The 17,014-nt window shown below is 36.0% G+C and overlaps 1 protein-coding gene across 6 annotated transcripts in view; it reads left to right on the forward strand.

The window, feature by feature from the left end:
- Nucleotides 1–17,014, forward strand: part of TNPO1 (transportin 1) — a 115,607-nt gene that overhangs the window by 58,246 nt on the left and 40,347 nt on the right. For 5 of the 6 annotated variants that reach the window (XM_064272972.1, XM_064272981.1, XM_064272978.1 and 2 more), the window contains 4 exons: nt 65–140; nt 3,654–3,803; nt 11,032–11,138; nt 16,413–16,546. In XM_064272972.1, coding sequence (XP_064129042.1) covers nt 65–140; nt 3,654–3,803; nt 11,032–11,138; nt 16,413–16,546 — 467 coding nt within the window. Of the gene's footprint in view, nt 1–64; nt 141–1,895; nt 2,900–3,653; nt 3,804–11,031; nt 11,139–16,412; nt 16,547–17,014 lie in introns of those variants that run through there. The other variant, XM_064272984.1, reaches the window with a different exon arrangement.

Consider the following 17,014-nt stretch of genomic DNA (forward strand, 5'->3'; position numbering starts at 1 on the left):
AAAGAGTGCTTGCTTTCTTCCCTAGAATACACTGAGAAGTTTCCTTAACTACTGTTTGTTCTAGAAACTGGAACAACTCAATCAATACCCAGATTTTAACAACTACCTGATTTTTGTTCTTACAAAATTAAAATCTGAAGGTAAGTAGATTTATATCGATAAATATATAAAGGGCTTTTTTGGTACCTACTGAAATATACTGGGAATTAATTTATTTCAAAGGATTTTCATTTTGTGGTAACCACATGCTTTATTGTTGTGGGATGGGCAGAAACTTAAGAGTTACAACTACCCTAGGCATTTAGATGTTTAATAAGCATCTGATTGTTAATTGGGTGTTTATATAATAAATTCCCTCTTTCTTTGCAAATGAGAAGTGTGTTGCAAAGTCTACTGTGGTATTTTGCTTCAGTCCTGCATAAATGTCACACATTGATTTAATACACAGATCATGATGCACAGTTTAATATATACTTGGTTTTAGTATCTTTTTATAAGTTTTTTTCACAGTACTAAAAAAATTGAAAGCACATAAAAGCAAAAAGAAAAATCACTTCTAATCCTGTCACCCAGAGATGATTATTGTTATTCTCTTGAACTGTATGCCTCCATACTCTTGTATGTTTATATACTATCTTAAATTTTTCTGAAGCAGAAATGGGATCATTCTCTTCACTAACGGGTAACTTTTTAAAAACTTACAACTATCTAAGAATCTCTGCCCTCATGGAGCTTACGATGTAGTGAGAGGGATGTTCTCCCTAGCATTATTTGAGTGTTGAGCATTCCTTTCTTGGAATATTGTCAGACACTGTAGAAGGCACTCAAATATTTGTTACGTGACTGACTGGCCTCTAAATGAAAGTGCTATCCCTTATTCAGTGATCATTGTTTCAGAAGCGCTAGTGCAGTTAGTAAAAACATTGCACTTAGAGTTGGGAAATGAGTTTTAGACTCTACTTTGACGCTAAGTCTTTTAACTTCTCTTGCTTCTTTCAGCTATAAAATGCCCGTGTTAGACTACCAGACCATCTATAAGGTTTCAGCTCCAAAATCTATCGGGTTAATGGTCTTAATCTGTAGTAAAATCTCACTGATAAATCTTGTATTTATTTAGGTTTTGGTAATCTGTACACAGTATAGTGATTCATTTTGAATTGTTTTCAAATAACTTTGTAGTAAATTCAAGGGGTTTAAATTTGTGATGTAGAAAATTTAAAACTTTAAATCTAGGTTTCAGGAAACTGGAAATTCCCTTTCCATAGCTTTTCAGCAGTTAATATGCCTAGCTTGATAAATGTATTTGATAACATTATTTAATATAGAGATTTTTCCTCCTACACAGTGATTTCTAATCAGTAATCAGGGCTGTTTGTTTTCTAAAACACAGAAATACTTAGTGAATTAATTGTTTTATTTGAAAATTTAAATGTAATTTCACTAAGCCATCTGGTCTCTGTCCTGTTGCACCCTAAATTCCAAATTTTAAGAGTGTTACAATATTATACTCTTATCAGGCATTCTTGGAATATAAAGATACTTCAAAAGTGCTAAAATAAACTTGTAATTCAAGTAACAGCAAAAGATATTGGGTGTAACTGCCCACACAGAGACCTATTAATTACAAAACCATAAAATGTTATTGGAAAGGATTTTGAGCTTTCTTAACCCCTAAATTTTTTTTTTTTTCTGTTCATGTAGGCACAGTTTCTCAAAAAACATAGTAAGAGCTTTACATGTATATGACTTGATAATTTGTCTAGCACTTACCCATTTATTTTTTCCCCAGGAAAATCGGCACCCACGTTCACTGTCTCTAGTTTTCGATTAAAAAAAAAAAAAACTTAGCATTTTGGCCATCCATATCAGAGAAGAAACATAGGTAACATCTTAAGATAAAAATGCTTGTTTGATGATCTTTTCACCCATTTCTCCTGTGAATTTTTATACACTGAATGGAGGAGTAAAATTTTGGGTCCAGCAGAGACTCCGATCACCTGATCCAGTTCCCTCAGTTTACAGATGAGCAGTTAGAGGCCCAGTGAAGTTTTATTTTTTTAAAAAAAGGAAGTGATTAGTGTATTTAAAAAATGGATTTTGGACAGAGGATATGTATTTTTAATTTTAAGTAGTTTTACTTATTGTGGATTACTAAAACTCTTCATCTTATAACCTTTACTGTAAAAACAATATAGTATGTTCCTTGTAAATACATGCAGACCATTTAAATATAATTACATGGCTATGAGTTATTAAGAGCAAATTTAATAAGACAAAAACATATTGCTCAAGGAAGTTAAATATCTGGCTATTTATTTCGTGCCAGTTTTAAATTTTAAAAGAGAATTGAAAGTGAAAAACAAGTGTTTTTTGTTTCATTTTAAGTTACTCGCTGGAAGGGGTTATAAATGAAATTAGAAAGAAGCTTTCAGATAGTGACATAAAATTTCTTAGGCTGTGTTGCTGTGGTAGCCTGAATAAGGTTTATATCCAGCGAAACTGCTATCTTTTTGCCTTTGCATGTACTTCATCCTTGAATATTTTGGTGCTAATCAGACTTGTGGAATATAGTACTAACTAGAACAAGCTCAGTTATTTTATTTCTTAATAAGGTATATAAAACAGTAGTGCTATATAATAGCATTGTCTGCTCAAGACAGCAGCTACTCACGGCTTGTAGCCCTTTGAGAAGGAGGATACTGTAGAGTGGTTCAAAGTATAGTCTCTGGAGCCAGACTCCCGAAGATGACATTTTGCTTCCCCATGTAATAATATTTTTGTGATTTCAGCAAAGGCCTCAGTTTCTTCACTTTTGTAATGGGGATAATAATACCTGTTTCGTGAGATGAGAATCAAATGCAATACTTCTTGGAAAGCACTTGGCGTTATTTAGTACATAGTAAGCATTTAGAAGATGTTAATTACTGCTAATATAGTTTCTTGCATGAAGGTAATCCCCGATATATTCCTTGTCCACTTAATTTTTTAATAGAATATTTTAGTAAGTAAGAGTTTCTGATCTGTAATTGGATGTTCTTATCAGGTTCCAGTAAAGCTTGCGTTCAGTGGTCATTGATGAACTAAAAAACCAAACCCATTGCCTTTGAGTCAATTCAACCTCATAATGACCCTATAAGACAGAGTAGAATTGCCCCGTAGGGTTTCTAAGGAGCAGTTGGTGGATTCGAACTCCCTACCTTTTGGTTAGCAGCCGAGCTCTTAACCACTGCGCCGCCAGCGCTCCTATATAAACTAAACTATTAAACTAAATCAGTGGATCTCAACCAGGGGCAGTTTTGGCCCCCCAAAGGATATTTGGCACTGTCTGAAATTTTTTTTGGTTGTCACAACTGGAGGAATAGTACTGGCATCTAGTGGGTACAGGCTAGTGATGTTGTTGAACATCCTAAAATGTATAGGACAGCCTCCAACAAAGACTCACCTGGCTCAAAATGTCAGTAGTGCAAACGTTGAGACACCAAATAAATCATGGAGTTAATCTTTTAGTAATCACAGTGGTATTTTTTCCCGATCATAGCAAAATTACTAGAATGCTGCAATGAGTTTTAATATAAATTTTTTTTTAATTACTGTTCTTGGTAAGTTTTGAAATGAAAACTTCTTTAAAACTCAATACTGTTACTTTGTTACAGATGAACCCACAAGATCATTGAGTGGTCTCATCTTGAAGAATAACGTGAAAGCTCATTTTCAGAATTTCCCGAATGGTGTCACAGACTTTATTAAAAGTGAATGTCTAAATAATATTGGTGATGCTTCTCCTCTGATTAGAGCCACCGTAGGTAAGTTACATTGTAACGGTTTTGCTTACTGTCTTGCAACAGGGCTGGTTTTAGATACGATAGACTATTTCCATAGGAATTTTTGTTATCCATTCCATGTTGAATTGTGATGGAGGGTAAATTTTTTGCCCATTAATTGCTTTTGAAATAATGTTGCATTTACAGCCTTGTTAGCTGTCATCAAGTCTGCTTTGATTCATGGCGACTTATGTACAACAGAATAAAATGTGGCCTGGTCCTTTTTCACAATTGTTTGTGTGCTTGAGTCCATTTTTGTGGCCACTGTGTATTTGGAATACCTACCAACCTAGGGGGCTCATCTTCCAGCATTGTGTCAGATAGTACTCTGTTGTGATCCATAGGGTTTTCACTGGCTAATTTTTAGAAGTAGATTGCCAGGCCTTTCTTCTCAGTCTGCCTTAGTGTGGAGGCTCCACTGAAACCTGTCCACCACAGGTGACCCTGCTGGTATTTTAAATTACAGTGGTATTGCTTCTAGCATTACAGCAACACACAAGCCACCACAGCACAGCAAACTAACAGACAGGTGGTCGACAATTACAGTAAAAGCCCACTTATCCAATGAGAAAAGGTCTAAATCAAAATAAGTTTAAGTAGGGCATCAACAAGTGGTAGGTACCTTAACCATTTTATTAATTTAGGATCAGAGTCTTTGACTACAGGTTATATGGTGTTCTTTATTGTCTGTCTGCCTTTCCTAATAAATGCGGCATGATATTCAGTATCACTTTCTTTTACATGGGAAAAAAAACAGTAAAGCAATAAAAGTGTAGAGTTCTAGGTTTTTATTATTTCCTTCTAATTTTTAATACTTGCTTAGTCTACACCTTATTCAACAGCAATATTTGAGTCTTTTTTTAAGAACATTCAGCTTGTTTTCAGTGAAAGAACAACTTCTTTTTTATCAGCTTATGTAATATTGAATCAGTGGTTAATTATAATAACAACTGGTCTAAATAGGCTTAGGAGCAAATGTGGCTGACTATTAGTAGGCACACATCGACTGGTAGAAGTAGAAATAGGCAGGTGTACTGTAGAATGTCAGGAAACACTGGTGGCGTAGTGGTTAAGTGCCACGCCTGTTAACCAAAGGGACGGCAGTTCGAATCGACCAGGCGCTCCTTGGAAGCTCTATGGGGCAGTTCTGGTCTGCCCTGTAGGGTCGCTATGAGTCGGAATCGACTCGACGGCACTGGGTTTGGGTTTTTTTTTTTTTTACTGTAGAGTAGTCTGTTAATGGGCGGCATTCAGTATGCCACGGGCTTAAGATGTAAAGCAGTTAAATTTTGCGAGGACCCAGGAAGTTTCTGTTAATCTTAACAGGTTGGTTAAATGAAAGCCAGTAAAGAACCTACATACTGAGTCAAACAGTTTCATAAAGACTTTCTTTGTTTTTTATATTTTGTGTGACATCCCTCCAAGCATTCTCATAATAAGCATTGCCATTATTTACATTGATTTTAAATGGAATGGAGGAGGGCATTTGTAATTTGAGAAAGGGAACTCCCTAGGTTATGTCGGTGGACCCTCACGTACCCTCCTAAGGATCTACCAAATCTTGATACTGGTTAAAAGAATGAGGAGTGCATGCCAGCCTTTTCCATTTAAAATCAAGGAGAGAAAGCCTTATAGATGTAGTGGAATGGGTTTTGAAAAGAAGTGGGTATCTTCTGGAAAGAGATATGAGATTGTTTTCTCGCCAAACTGAATTTCACTATAAACCTTTACCATTCGTTCCAAACTACAGTACTTTTGGCTTAAATTTGGAAGATTAGAAGTAATAGCGTTTGGGAGAGAAGAATTTGGGTTATCTCTCACTAAGTGCTTTTTTTTTTAAACCTTTGTAAAGGTTTTTGAACACATTTATGAGTAGGGTTTATTTGGGAAATTAAGCACTTGAAGATAGCTTCGGACTTAACATCTTATTTTTAAAAAGAGATGACTGAAAATGGCATACAGAGGCATAATTATAATTTTTTGGTGTCTGTTAGTAGAATTATGAAAGGTTCTTGGGCTTAGATGTAGTTTATATTATGTAGTTAAATATTTTCATTGTGAGTGGCCACTGCAATTTTGAGTATAAAACTAATCAAGTGGAATTTTAATGTGTGTGTTTTATTCTGTTTCACTAAAAAAATAATTTAAGGAGCTGCAAAAATGCCTGCAACATATTTCCAAATGAAGTGATATGTCTGGAATTTGTTCCAGAAACAATCAGTTCTGAGTGTGGAAGTGTGAGGTGTTGGTAGAAGTATAGATGAAACAAGCTTGGCCATGTCTTGATCAGTTGTTGTTAAAGCTGGGTAATTACGCTGTTTCTCTACATTTCTGAAATTTTCCGTTAAGAAAAAAAAAGCCTGTGATATAACTAGATAAAAATGAAGCTGTAAACATAAAAGAAGTACAGCAGTTTGGCCAGTTAAATTATCTATTTTACGTTGTTAATTAAAAACAAAACTTTTACTTTAGCTCTTGCTCTCCTTGTTTTTGAATGTAGGCTAGAGAAGGTAATGAAAAGTACAACTAATATATTAACATACAGAGGGGAGAAATTCTTTTGGGACCTTGGCATTAAGATCATAGAGTATTTGAATAATACATGTTTGTGTCTCACCCAAAGAATTACACCTCAGCATTCAGCGGGTCCTTTTGATTTTTGATAAATCCTTTTGTTTCAGGAAAATTAATGAGCTTATTTTAAAGCATTGATGCCTTCCAGGCAAGTAAATCTGGGAAAAAGTTGTTTTTTTGTTTGTTTTTCATTTTTAACTTGATTAACCGTCTTGATTCACATAAAAAAAAAAAAGATTTTTTTTTTTTAATTTTAGGCAAATATTCCAGTAATGAAGTCACTCCTGAGGGTTCACCCTTCAGCCAAAGATTAGGCGCATAAAACAAAACAAGACTGAAAGGGCACACCAGCCCGGGGACAAGGACTAGAAGGCAGGGGGGGACAGGAAAGCTGGTGAATTGGTAACCCAAGGTTGAGTAGGGAGAGTGTTGACATATCATAGTGTTGGTAACCAATATCATAGAACAGTACGTGTACTAACTCAGTACGTGTACTAACTGTTCAGTGAGAAGCTTGTTTGTTCTGTAAACCTTCATCTGAAGTACAATTTTAAAAAAAAAAAGATGGATAATAGGAAAAAATGTTTAATGAGAAGCTGGTTCTGTAAATCTTCATCTAAAGTACAATTAAAATTTTTTTTTAGGAAGATATTTTAAAAGTAAAATACTGCAGGTTTCTGCAGTGCATCTTTAAGAATTGGGAGCTGACTCTTCATCACTCATTAACCTTAATAGAAAATTCTTAATATATGTATCATAGCATAAGGACTGGGACATTTGGTCATTCAGTGGTAGAGTTCCTGCCTTTAATGTGGGAGACCTGGGTTCTGTTCCAGGCCATTGCACCTGATGTGTAGCCACCACCGATCTGTCGGTAGTGGTTTGTGTGTTGCTGTGGTACTGAATAGGTTTCAGCTTAGCATCCAGACTAAGAAGGACTAGGAAGAAAGGCCTGGCAATCTGTTTCTAAAAATTAGCCAGTGAAAACCCTAGGGATAACAACAGTCAAATCTACAGCCAGTCATGGGGATGGCGCAGGACTCAGCATCATTTTGTGGCGCATAGGCTTGTGAGTTGTGGCCAACTCGACAGCAGGTTGAACAGTGTAACAATAGCATAAGTACTGTATTATTGGTTTAAGTAGGTCCCTATTCCTCTAAACCATGTTTTCTCAATCTTTGCACTATTGACATTTTGGGCTACATAATTTATTGGGCTGTACTGTGCCTTGTAGGACGTTAATTAGCAGCTACCCACTAGATGTTGCCCCATGGGGTGGGGGAGGTGGGTAAAATCGACCAGGGTTCAGAACCACTGCTCTGACTGAGCTCCTTACGGGCAAAGATGATATATTAAAAATATATATAAATGATATATTTAAAATGATATATACAGAAATGTGTATATCATGAAAGGCAGTTTGAGTATTGGTACATAAGTCTTTTTGTTACGTTCATAGCTACTTAAAATTTTTGTGTTCTAAATAGAGTCACACTATATTTTTATGCAACTTAGCCTTTTTAATTTTTTAACCTTAACAGTACATGCTGGGAATCTTGTCAAGGGAAGTATATTTGGATGGACCACATTTTTTTTTTTTTTTAATTAATTTATTGTGCTTTAGGTGAAAGTTTACAAATCAAGTCATTCTCTCATACAAAAAGTCATACACCCACCACTGAGCGCTCCCAGCTGCTCTCCCTTTAATGAGACAGCACATTCCTTCTCTCTACTCTGTATTCCCTGTGTCCATTCAACCAGCACCTTGCCCACTCTTCCTTCTCATCTCAGCACCAGACAGGAGTTTGCCAGATAGTCTCATGTGTCTACTTGAGCCACGAAGTTCACTCCTCACCAGCATCATTGTCTACCTTACAGTGCAGGCCAATCTCTGTCTGTAGAGTTGTTTGGGAATGGTAGATGGACCACATATTAATGACTGTATGGTAATTCCATTGGATGACTATAAAATTGTTTCTCCTGTTAAAGAATAGTTTATAATTTTACTATTTATCGGTGAACATTCTTTTGTATATGCTATACATATGTTTGTGGGAATGTTTCTTATAGGGTTAATTCTTAGAAGTGGCATTACTGGGTCCAAGTATGTTTAAACATTTTATGTTTTAATAGGTATTGCCAAATACACCAGTTTTCACTCCCATATTTGTTGTAAACAATGAGAATTATCTGTCATTTTTTTACTTGTATAACTGTGCTAGGAAGTAGAAGATTTGGGAATGGATGAAATGATAGGGCCAGGTAAGTTTTGCGATTTTCTGTCTATAAGCATTCTTTAATGGTCTCCTAGCAAAAGGGATGAATGTCAGTGGACTATCAATATAAAAATGTAGATTGTATTTGTTATTAATTATTTCTTGTTTGTAGTCTTATTGAAGATAACTTGGTTTCTTGCAGATAGATACATAACTCTTTAAAAAAAGTTCCTGTGTGTTTTACTGTAGGGAAGAAAAATTTACAAGAAGAATCAGGCCTACTATTAGTCTTGCTACTTTTGGATTCTGTTGTAATACTATTTTATTGTAAGGCTGTTATCCGTAAAGTGCTGTCAGTGCATTGACTGTTAATGTGTAATTTAATTTTTTAGTACAAAGTTTGCCCACAGCTTTACTCTTTACGTTTAGCTCTAAGAGAAATATTCACAAAACTAAGGGTGGAAAATTCAAAGAAAACTTTTACAGAGGAACAGTTGGAAAATCCAACTATTTCTGTGTAAAAATTTTCTATTCAATATAATAATTATTGAGTACTCGCTGTAATACTCAGTGGTTATTACTGAATAAAAAATAGTCAGAGAAGCTGGACTGTATGAAGAATGGAGCATCAGAATTGGAGGACAACTTATTAACAACCTGTGTTACGCAGATGACACAGCTTTACTTGCTGAAAGTGAAGAGGACTTGAAGCATTACTGATGAAGGTCAATGACCACAGCCTTCAGAATGGATTACACCTCAACATAAAACAAAAATCATCACAACTGGACCAGTGAGCAACATCATGGTAAAGAGAGAAAAGATTGAAGTTGTCAAGGATTTCATTTTATTTGGATCCACAATTAACACCCATGGAAGCAACAGTCAGGAAATCAAAAAAATGCATTACACTGGGCAAATTGGCTGCAAAAGATCTTTTAAAAGTGTTGAAAAGCAAAGATGTCACTTTGAGAACTAAAGTGCACATGACCCAAGCCATGGTGTTTTCAGTTGCCTCATATGCATGTGAAAGCTGGACAATGAATAAGGAAGACTGAAGAAGAATTGATGCCTTTGAATTATGTTGTTGGCGAAGAATATTCACTATACCACAGAATGAACAAATCTGTCTAAGGAGAAGTGCAACCACAGTGCTTGTCAGAAGCAAGGATGGCAAGACTTCGTCTCACATACTTTGTACGCGTTATCAGGAGGGATCAGTCCCTGGAGAAGGACATCATGCTTGGTAAAGTGTAGAAGGTCAGTGAAAAAGAGGAAGATCCTCAACAAGATGGATTGACACACTGTCTGCAACAGCGGGCTCAAGCATGGCAACACAGGACTGGGCAGTGTTCTTTTCTGTTGTCTGTGGGGTCACTATGAGTCGGCACCTAACAGCACTCACTATATGCCAGACATTTTGTGTGCGTATCTTACTGAATTCTCAAAATAATCCTATGAAGAGAATACTTTTTTTTTTTTTTTTCCTACAAATTAGTATTTTGAAGCTTAGAGTACATACAGTTTTCCGACTGTCATAACCTGTGCTTTTAATTATGGTACCAAAAGATCCATAATCACCAAGCATATTAATTATATTATTAATATTACATCTAGTAAGGCAGATTTGAAATATTAATATAAAGCTTTTGTTGTGTCACTGTATTAACACAAAACTTTTGTGTTGTGTTTTTGTGTATTTATTGCAAATCCATTAACTATTACAACTAAACTGCACAACACATTTGAAATAATCCATTCAGTGAAAGCAACATTACCAGTCAGGATGTGCCACTCAGCGTCCCAGATGCAAGATCACCCCTGATCCAGTAAGTGTAAACTGTTGTAGGAGTGTTGTAAACAGAGTGACGATACAGCACTGATCTTGATTGATGCTCATCTGCTTTATCTTCCCCGACCATGGTCCTTGGCTATAATCACAGATTAAGTCAGGAAGCTTGCTTCTGGATGTATCTTTTCTTTGACCTAAAAGATTCAAATTCATTACTCAGTGTTAAGTGCTGCTGACATTTTGGTATTTTCATTCTGCTGTTTTTTATGTAATTTTTTTAAAATGTGGCTAATGTTAATTAGTGGAGCTATCCTTGGTATTGTTGGAGAAGAGCAGGTTGTAGTCTTTGGTACAGACACTTGGTAAAAAAAAAAAAAAAACTTAGAGACAATGAAGTGCTGGGAAACAAAATTAGAAACAGACCTGGTTTATGCTGTGATTTTTCCACAGATGAAGTATGGTGATGTGGAGGTCATCGAAAAGTGTTATTATTTACGTTGGTCTGTGGAAGCCTTACGTTGATTTGAGCCACTTAAAAATGCCTGCATGTGTGCAGGTGCACACACTTTTGTGGCGGTGTCTAACAAAATGTAGCCAAGTTTCCTAAAGATGTATGTTTTCTTTCAAGGTATTTTGATTACAACCATAGCCTCCAAGGGAGAATTGCAGAATTGGCCTGACCTCTTACCAAAACTCTGCAGCCTTTTGGATTCTGAGGATTACAACACCTGTGAAGTAAGGATGTTTGCTTCATATATGATTTTTCTTTTTTATGTCTTATCATTTTGTGCGTTAGAACATTGGGGAACATAGCTTCAAAACTTAGAAGTCTAAAATTGCCTTTGTGTCTTACATTTGTGATCATTTGTTTTACTGATTTTTTTAATACTTAAGACCAAGTTGTAAAACCTCTTTACTGTATTTTTTATAAGAGAATATCTCTTCTGTTTTTATAGTCTAAAACTATTCTTGGGTGTGTATATATGAATTATCAGACTATTGTCAGACTTAGGTGATGTGATACTTTTTAAAAAAGTGAAATTTACCCAATTCAGAGAGCGTGGGTACTTTTTTAGCTTTTCTAAATTGTTGGTGCCTCTTATTGTGTGACATGTCTAAGATATGTCTGGTTTTCTAGTTTTAATCACACGTCCCTCCACGCGTCTGTCACCGTGTCGGAACTTTGGAGGCTTGCATATTGCTGTGACGCTGGAGGCTATGCCGCCAGTATTGAAACACCAGCAGGGTCATCCATCGTGGACAGGTTTCAGCTGAGCTTCCAGACTAAGACACACTAGGAAGAAGGACCTGGTGGTAGTCTACTTCTAAAAAGAATTACGTAGTGAAAACCTTATGAATAGCAGTGGAACATTGTCTGATATACTGCTGAAAGATGAGCCCTCCAGGTTGGAAGGCATTCAGATGTGACTGGGGAAGAGTTGCTTCCTCAAAGTAGAATCGACCTTAATGACATGGATGGAGTCAAGTTTTCAGGACCTTCATTTGCTGGTGACACATGACTCAAAATAAGATAAAACCGCAAACATCCATATTAATAATCAGAACATGGAATGTACAAAGTAGCAAGTTTAGGAAAATTGAAAATCGTCAGAAACGAAATGGATAGACATCGATATCCTAGGCATTAGTGAGCTAAAATGGACCAGAACTGGCCATTTTGAGTTGGACAATCATATGGTTTGCTGTGCCGGGAATGATAACTTGAAGAGGAATGGCATTGCACTCATTGTCAAAAAGAACATTTCAAGATCTATCCTGAAGTCCAGTGCTGTCAGTGGTAGGATAATACCTGTACGCTTACAAGGAAGACCAGTTAATACCATATTTAAATTTATGTACTAACCACTAAGGCCAAAGATGAAGAACTTGAAGATTTTTTACCAACTTTTTTGGTCTGAAATTGATCCAATATGCCATCAGGATGCATTGATAATTACTAGTGATTGGAATGCAAAAGTTGGAAACAAAGAAGGATCCGTAGTTGGGAAATACGGCCTTGGTGATAGAAACAATGCCAGAGATCACACGGAAGAATTTTGCAAGACCAGGTACTTAATTGCAAATACCATTTTATCACCAACGTAAATGGCAGTTATACACTTGGACCTCACCAGATGGAATACACAGGAGTCAAATCGACTACATCTGTGGAAAGAGTCGATTGAAAAGCTCAATATCATTGGTCAGAGCAAGGTTGAGGGCCAGCTGCGGAACAGACCATCAGTTGTTCATACGCAAGTTCAAGTTGAAACTGAAGAAAATTAGAACAAGTTCTGAGAGCCCAAGTATAATCTTCAGTATATCCCACCTGAATTTGGAGACCATTTCAAGAACAGATTTGATGAATTGAACACTAATGATCAAAAAACAGAAAAGTTGTGGAATGACATCAAGGACATCATATGTGAAGACAGCAAGAGGTCATTAAAAAGACAGGAAAGAAAGAAAAGATCAAGACGGATATCATAAGAGACTCTGAAACTTGCTGTTGAATATTGAGCAGCTAATTTTTTTTTTTTTAAAGCAAAAGGAAGAAACGATGAAGTAAAAGAGTTGAACAGAAGACTTCAAAGGGCATCTCGAGAAGACAAAGAATTATAATCACATGTGCGAAGAGCTGGAGATAGAAAACCAAACAGGAAGAACAAGCTCAGCATTTCTCAAGCTGAAAGAACTGGAAAAAAAAAAAAAAAAATCAAGCATTGAGTTGCAATAGTAAAGGATTCCATGGGGAAAATACTAAACGATGCAGAAAGCATCAAAAGAAAATGGAAGGAATACACAGAGTCACTATACCTAAAAGAATTGGTTGACGTTCAGCCATTTCAGGAGGAGCCATATGACCAGGAACCAGCAGTACTGAAAAAAGGAGTCCAAGCTGCCCTGAAGGTATTGGAGAAAAACAAGGCTCCAGGAATTGACAGATTATCTATTGAGGTGTTTCAACAAATGGATGCATTGCCGGAAGCGCTCACTTGCCTATGCCAAGAAATTTAGAAGACAGCTATGTGGCCAGCTGACTGGAGGAGGTCTGTATTTATGCCTATTCCCAAGGAAGGTGATCCAACCGAATCCAGAAATTATCAAACAATATCATTAGTATCACACACAAGCAAAATTTTGCTGAAGATCATTCAAAAACAGTTGCAGCAGTATATCAACAGGGAACTGCCAGAAATTCAAGCAAGATTCAGAAGAGGACATGGAACCAGGGATATCATTGCTGATGCCAGATAGATCCTGGCTGGAAACAGAATACCACAAAGATGTTTACCTGTGTTTTATTGACTATGCAAAGGCATTCAGCCGCATGGATTGTAAGAAATTACGGATAACTTTATGAAGAATGGGAATTTCAGAACACTTAATTGTGCTAGTGAGGAATCTGTACATAGATCAAGGTGCAGTCGTTGGAACAGAACAAGGGGATATTGCTTGATTTAAAGTTGAGAAGGGTGTGTGTCAGGGTTGTATCTTTTGACCGTAGCTGTTCAGTCTGTATGCTGAACAAATAATCCAAAAAGTTGAACTCTGAAGAAAAACGGGGCATCAGGACTGAAGAAAGACTCTCTTAACAGCCTGCGTTATGATGATGACACAACCTTGCTTGCAGAAAGTGAAGAGGATTTAAAGTACTTACTGATGATCAAAGACCACAGCATTCAATATGGATTACACCTCAACATAAAAAATCCTCACAACTGGACCAATAAGTAACATCATGATAAACGAAGAAAAGATTGAAGTTGTCAAGAATTTCATTTTGCTTGGATCGACAATCAACATCCATGGTAGCAGCGGTCAAGAAATCAGAAGACACGTTGCATTGGGCAAATCGGCTGCAAAGGCCTCTTTAAATTACTGAAAAGTGAAGGCTTCACCTTGAAGACCAAGGTGCACCTGACCCAAGCCTGGTGTTTTCAGTTGCCTCATATGCATGCAAAAGCAGGACAGTGAATAAGGAAGATGAGAGGAATTGATACGTTTGAATTGTGGTGTTGGTGAAGAACATTGAATATACACGGCCTTTCAAAAGACCGAACAAACCTGTCTTGGAAGAAGTACAGCCAGAGTGCCTCTTAGAAGCAAAGATACCAAGGCTTCATCTCATATTCTTTGGACATATTATCAGGAGGGATCAGTTCCTAGAGAAAGACGTCATGCTTGGTAAAGCAGAGGGTCATGGAAAGAGTAAGACCATCAACAACATAGATGGACACAGTGGCTGCAACAGTGGGTTCAAGCATAGCAACAATTGTGAGGATGACACAGGACTGGGCAGTGTTTCATTGTACATAGATTCGCTGTGAGCCGGAACTAACCTGATGGTACCTAACAACAGTCATACATGAGCTTTTCTGTTATTTGCCCCTGATCAAATTAGTTAGCAGCCTTTCCATTTAGAAGGTAAGAGAGTGAGTCTGTAAGGATTTATTTTCCTGTAATTTCTCACTACTGATAAGTACTTAATTAGGCTTCCAGTTTGGGTCTATTTTAAGCAAAACCGTTTTAGACATTTTGCCTCTCTAAGGCAGAGACTGCTTTCCCTCAGAAAGAGGCTGGGCTTGGAGATGAGGTTAGAGGCAGGGCAGGCATAGGAATAACCTAACAAAAAGCAATCAGGTTGTCTTAAGACTTGAAATTTGTTGCTGGAACTGAGGGGAAGGTGGAGGAGGGAGATTTAGTTAACAAAGGAATGTTTAAAGTCACTCTTTCTAAAAGCGAAAAATGTTGCATCCTCATACACACATTTCTTAATAATGCCTTGAAAATGTGCTAATAAGTTTGCGGAAAAACTAAAATATTACTATTTAGCCATCATCTAACAGTTCATTAAAATTGTTCTGGTATACTGATAATAACATAAAAGGAGATCATTTTGCAGAAGCACTTTGCAAAAAACAAATTTTAACTGTAGAAATCGTAAGTCGTGCTACTATGTAGAAGTTATATGTTAAATTGTATTTGCATCTACCTGAACTAAAGATGTGGATCTATAGATGTCTGAAGTTGTATTGCCTAAATGTTTGCTCCGAGTTGAAATTTTTATTTTTATTTTTTCATTGCCACAATGGGTAATACATTTACATTTAGTTTTACTTTATTGGATTTCAGAGCTAAGACTTTTTTTTAAAACCTTAATATTAATTATAGGTACTTTAACAGGACAGTTTTCAAATGCCTAATACTATTTTTATTCATGTTAAATCTGACTGAATTTTGATATTTTAATTAAATTTGAGCTTTAATGATCTCCAAATTTAGTATTTTTTAAAGTATTTAAAACAACAAAAAGATACTGGACAGTTGCTTTAAAGATTTTACTTTCTATTGGACACTTTCTAAATTAGTTGTAGAATGGGGAAACTCAGTTGCTGCTGATGGGATTATAAACAGCAGAGAAGATGGTTGAGGTAACTAGTTGTTTATATAATGTGTGCGAGAGCTCTGGGTTGGCCCCTTTGACATACAAATGGTTATAGGGAAATCATTGCCAATTTGAATTTCCTAGCTTTTTAATAGATTTTCTTGTGAGTTACCAATGAGTAACTTTTGTTTATATAATTTTTTAGTGGTATTGATAAAGACATCTTTATGTGCTTCAAGTGTTAGAATGGCTATATAAACTTATATGTAAATGTAGACTTTTACATTTAATTTTAACAAACTAGGATCTACTGAGAGAAAAGTAGCACTGATTTAAGATTGACAAGAATATTTCGGAGGAGTTAGGTGCCCTGCCAACCCAAATATCCTCTAGATCTAAGTCATTTGATGCTAAGGTAAAATTGTACCATTATATTTAAACTGAGAATTTATATAATGGTATAGTGGTTTTTGTTTTTAAATTGAATAATTTATGGATTTCTTGAAGGCAACGTTTGTATGTTAACCTTAAGAACATTAATCTGTACTTTGTTACTCAGTTTGCTTTTTAAATGGCTTCTTTTTCAATGGATTAATAATTTAAATACGTGTGTTTTACAGGGAGCGTTTGGTGCTCTTCAGAAGATATGTGAAGATTCTGCTGAGATTTTAGATAGTGATGTTTTAGATCGTCCTCTCAACATCATGATTCCCAAATTTTTACAGTTCTTCAAGCACAGTAGTCCAAAAATAAGGTATTAATATGTCCAATGTTAATTTATAAGCTATGATAACAGCCTGATCACTCCTTTACTTTTATTACCTAATGTTTTTGTGATTAGCAAAGGATATGGAACATTCACAGAGGTAAAGTTAAATAATTGAAATTTACTCCTTTAATAGCAAAAACTCAAAAAGTTGATTTTAATGGAATTTTCATTAAATATGATAAAGTTCTTGACCTTCTATGCGGTTAATTCATTTGCAATGGTTAACAGCACTGCTTTGAAGTCCTTTGTTTAAGGACGAGGTTAGGTTTTTTGTTTGTCTTTAAGTTACAAATCTTGCCATCCATATATGTGTGAGGAACTCTGTACATGGACAAGAGGAGAAAAAATTAACAGTATTTTCAGCAGCACTGTTCATAATAGCAAAAATCTAGAAGCAACCTAAATTGTGGAATAATCATGCAGAGTCTAAACAAATGAGCTTTAGTGATAAAT

The sequence above is a fragment of the Loxodonta africana genome, chromosome 2, assembly GCF_030014295.1.
Source record: "Loxodonta africana isolate mLoxAfr1 chromosome 2, mLoxAfr1.hap2, whole genome shotgun sequence".
NCBI lineage: Eukaryota > Metazoa > Chordata > Mammalia > Proboscidea > Elephantidae > Loxodonta > Loxodonta africana.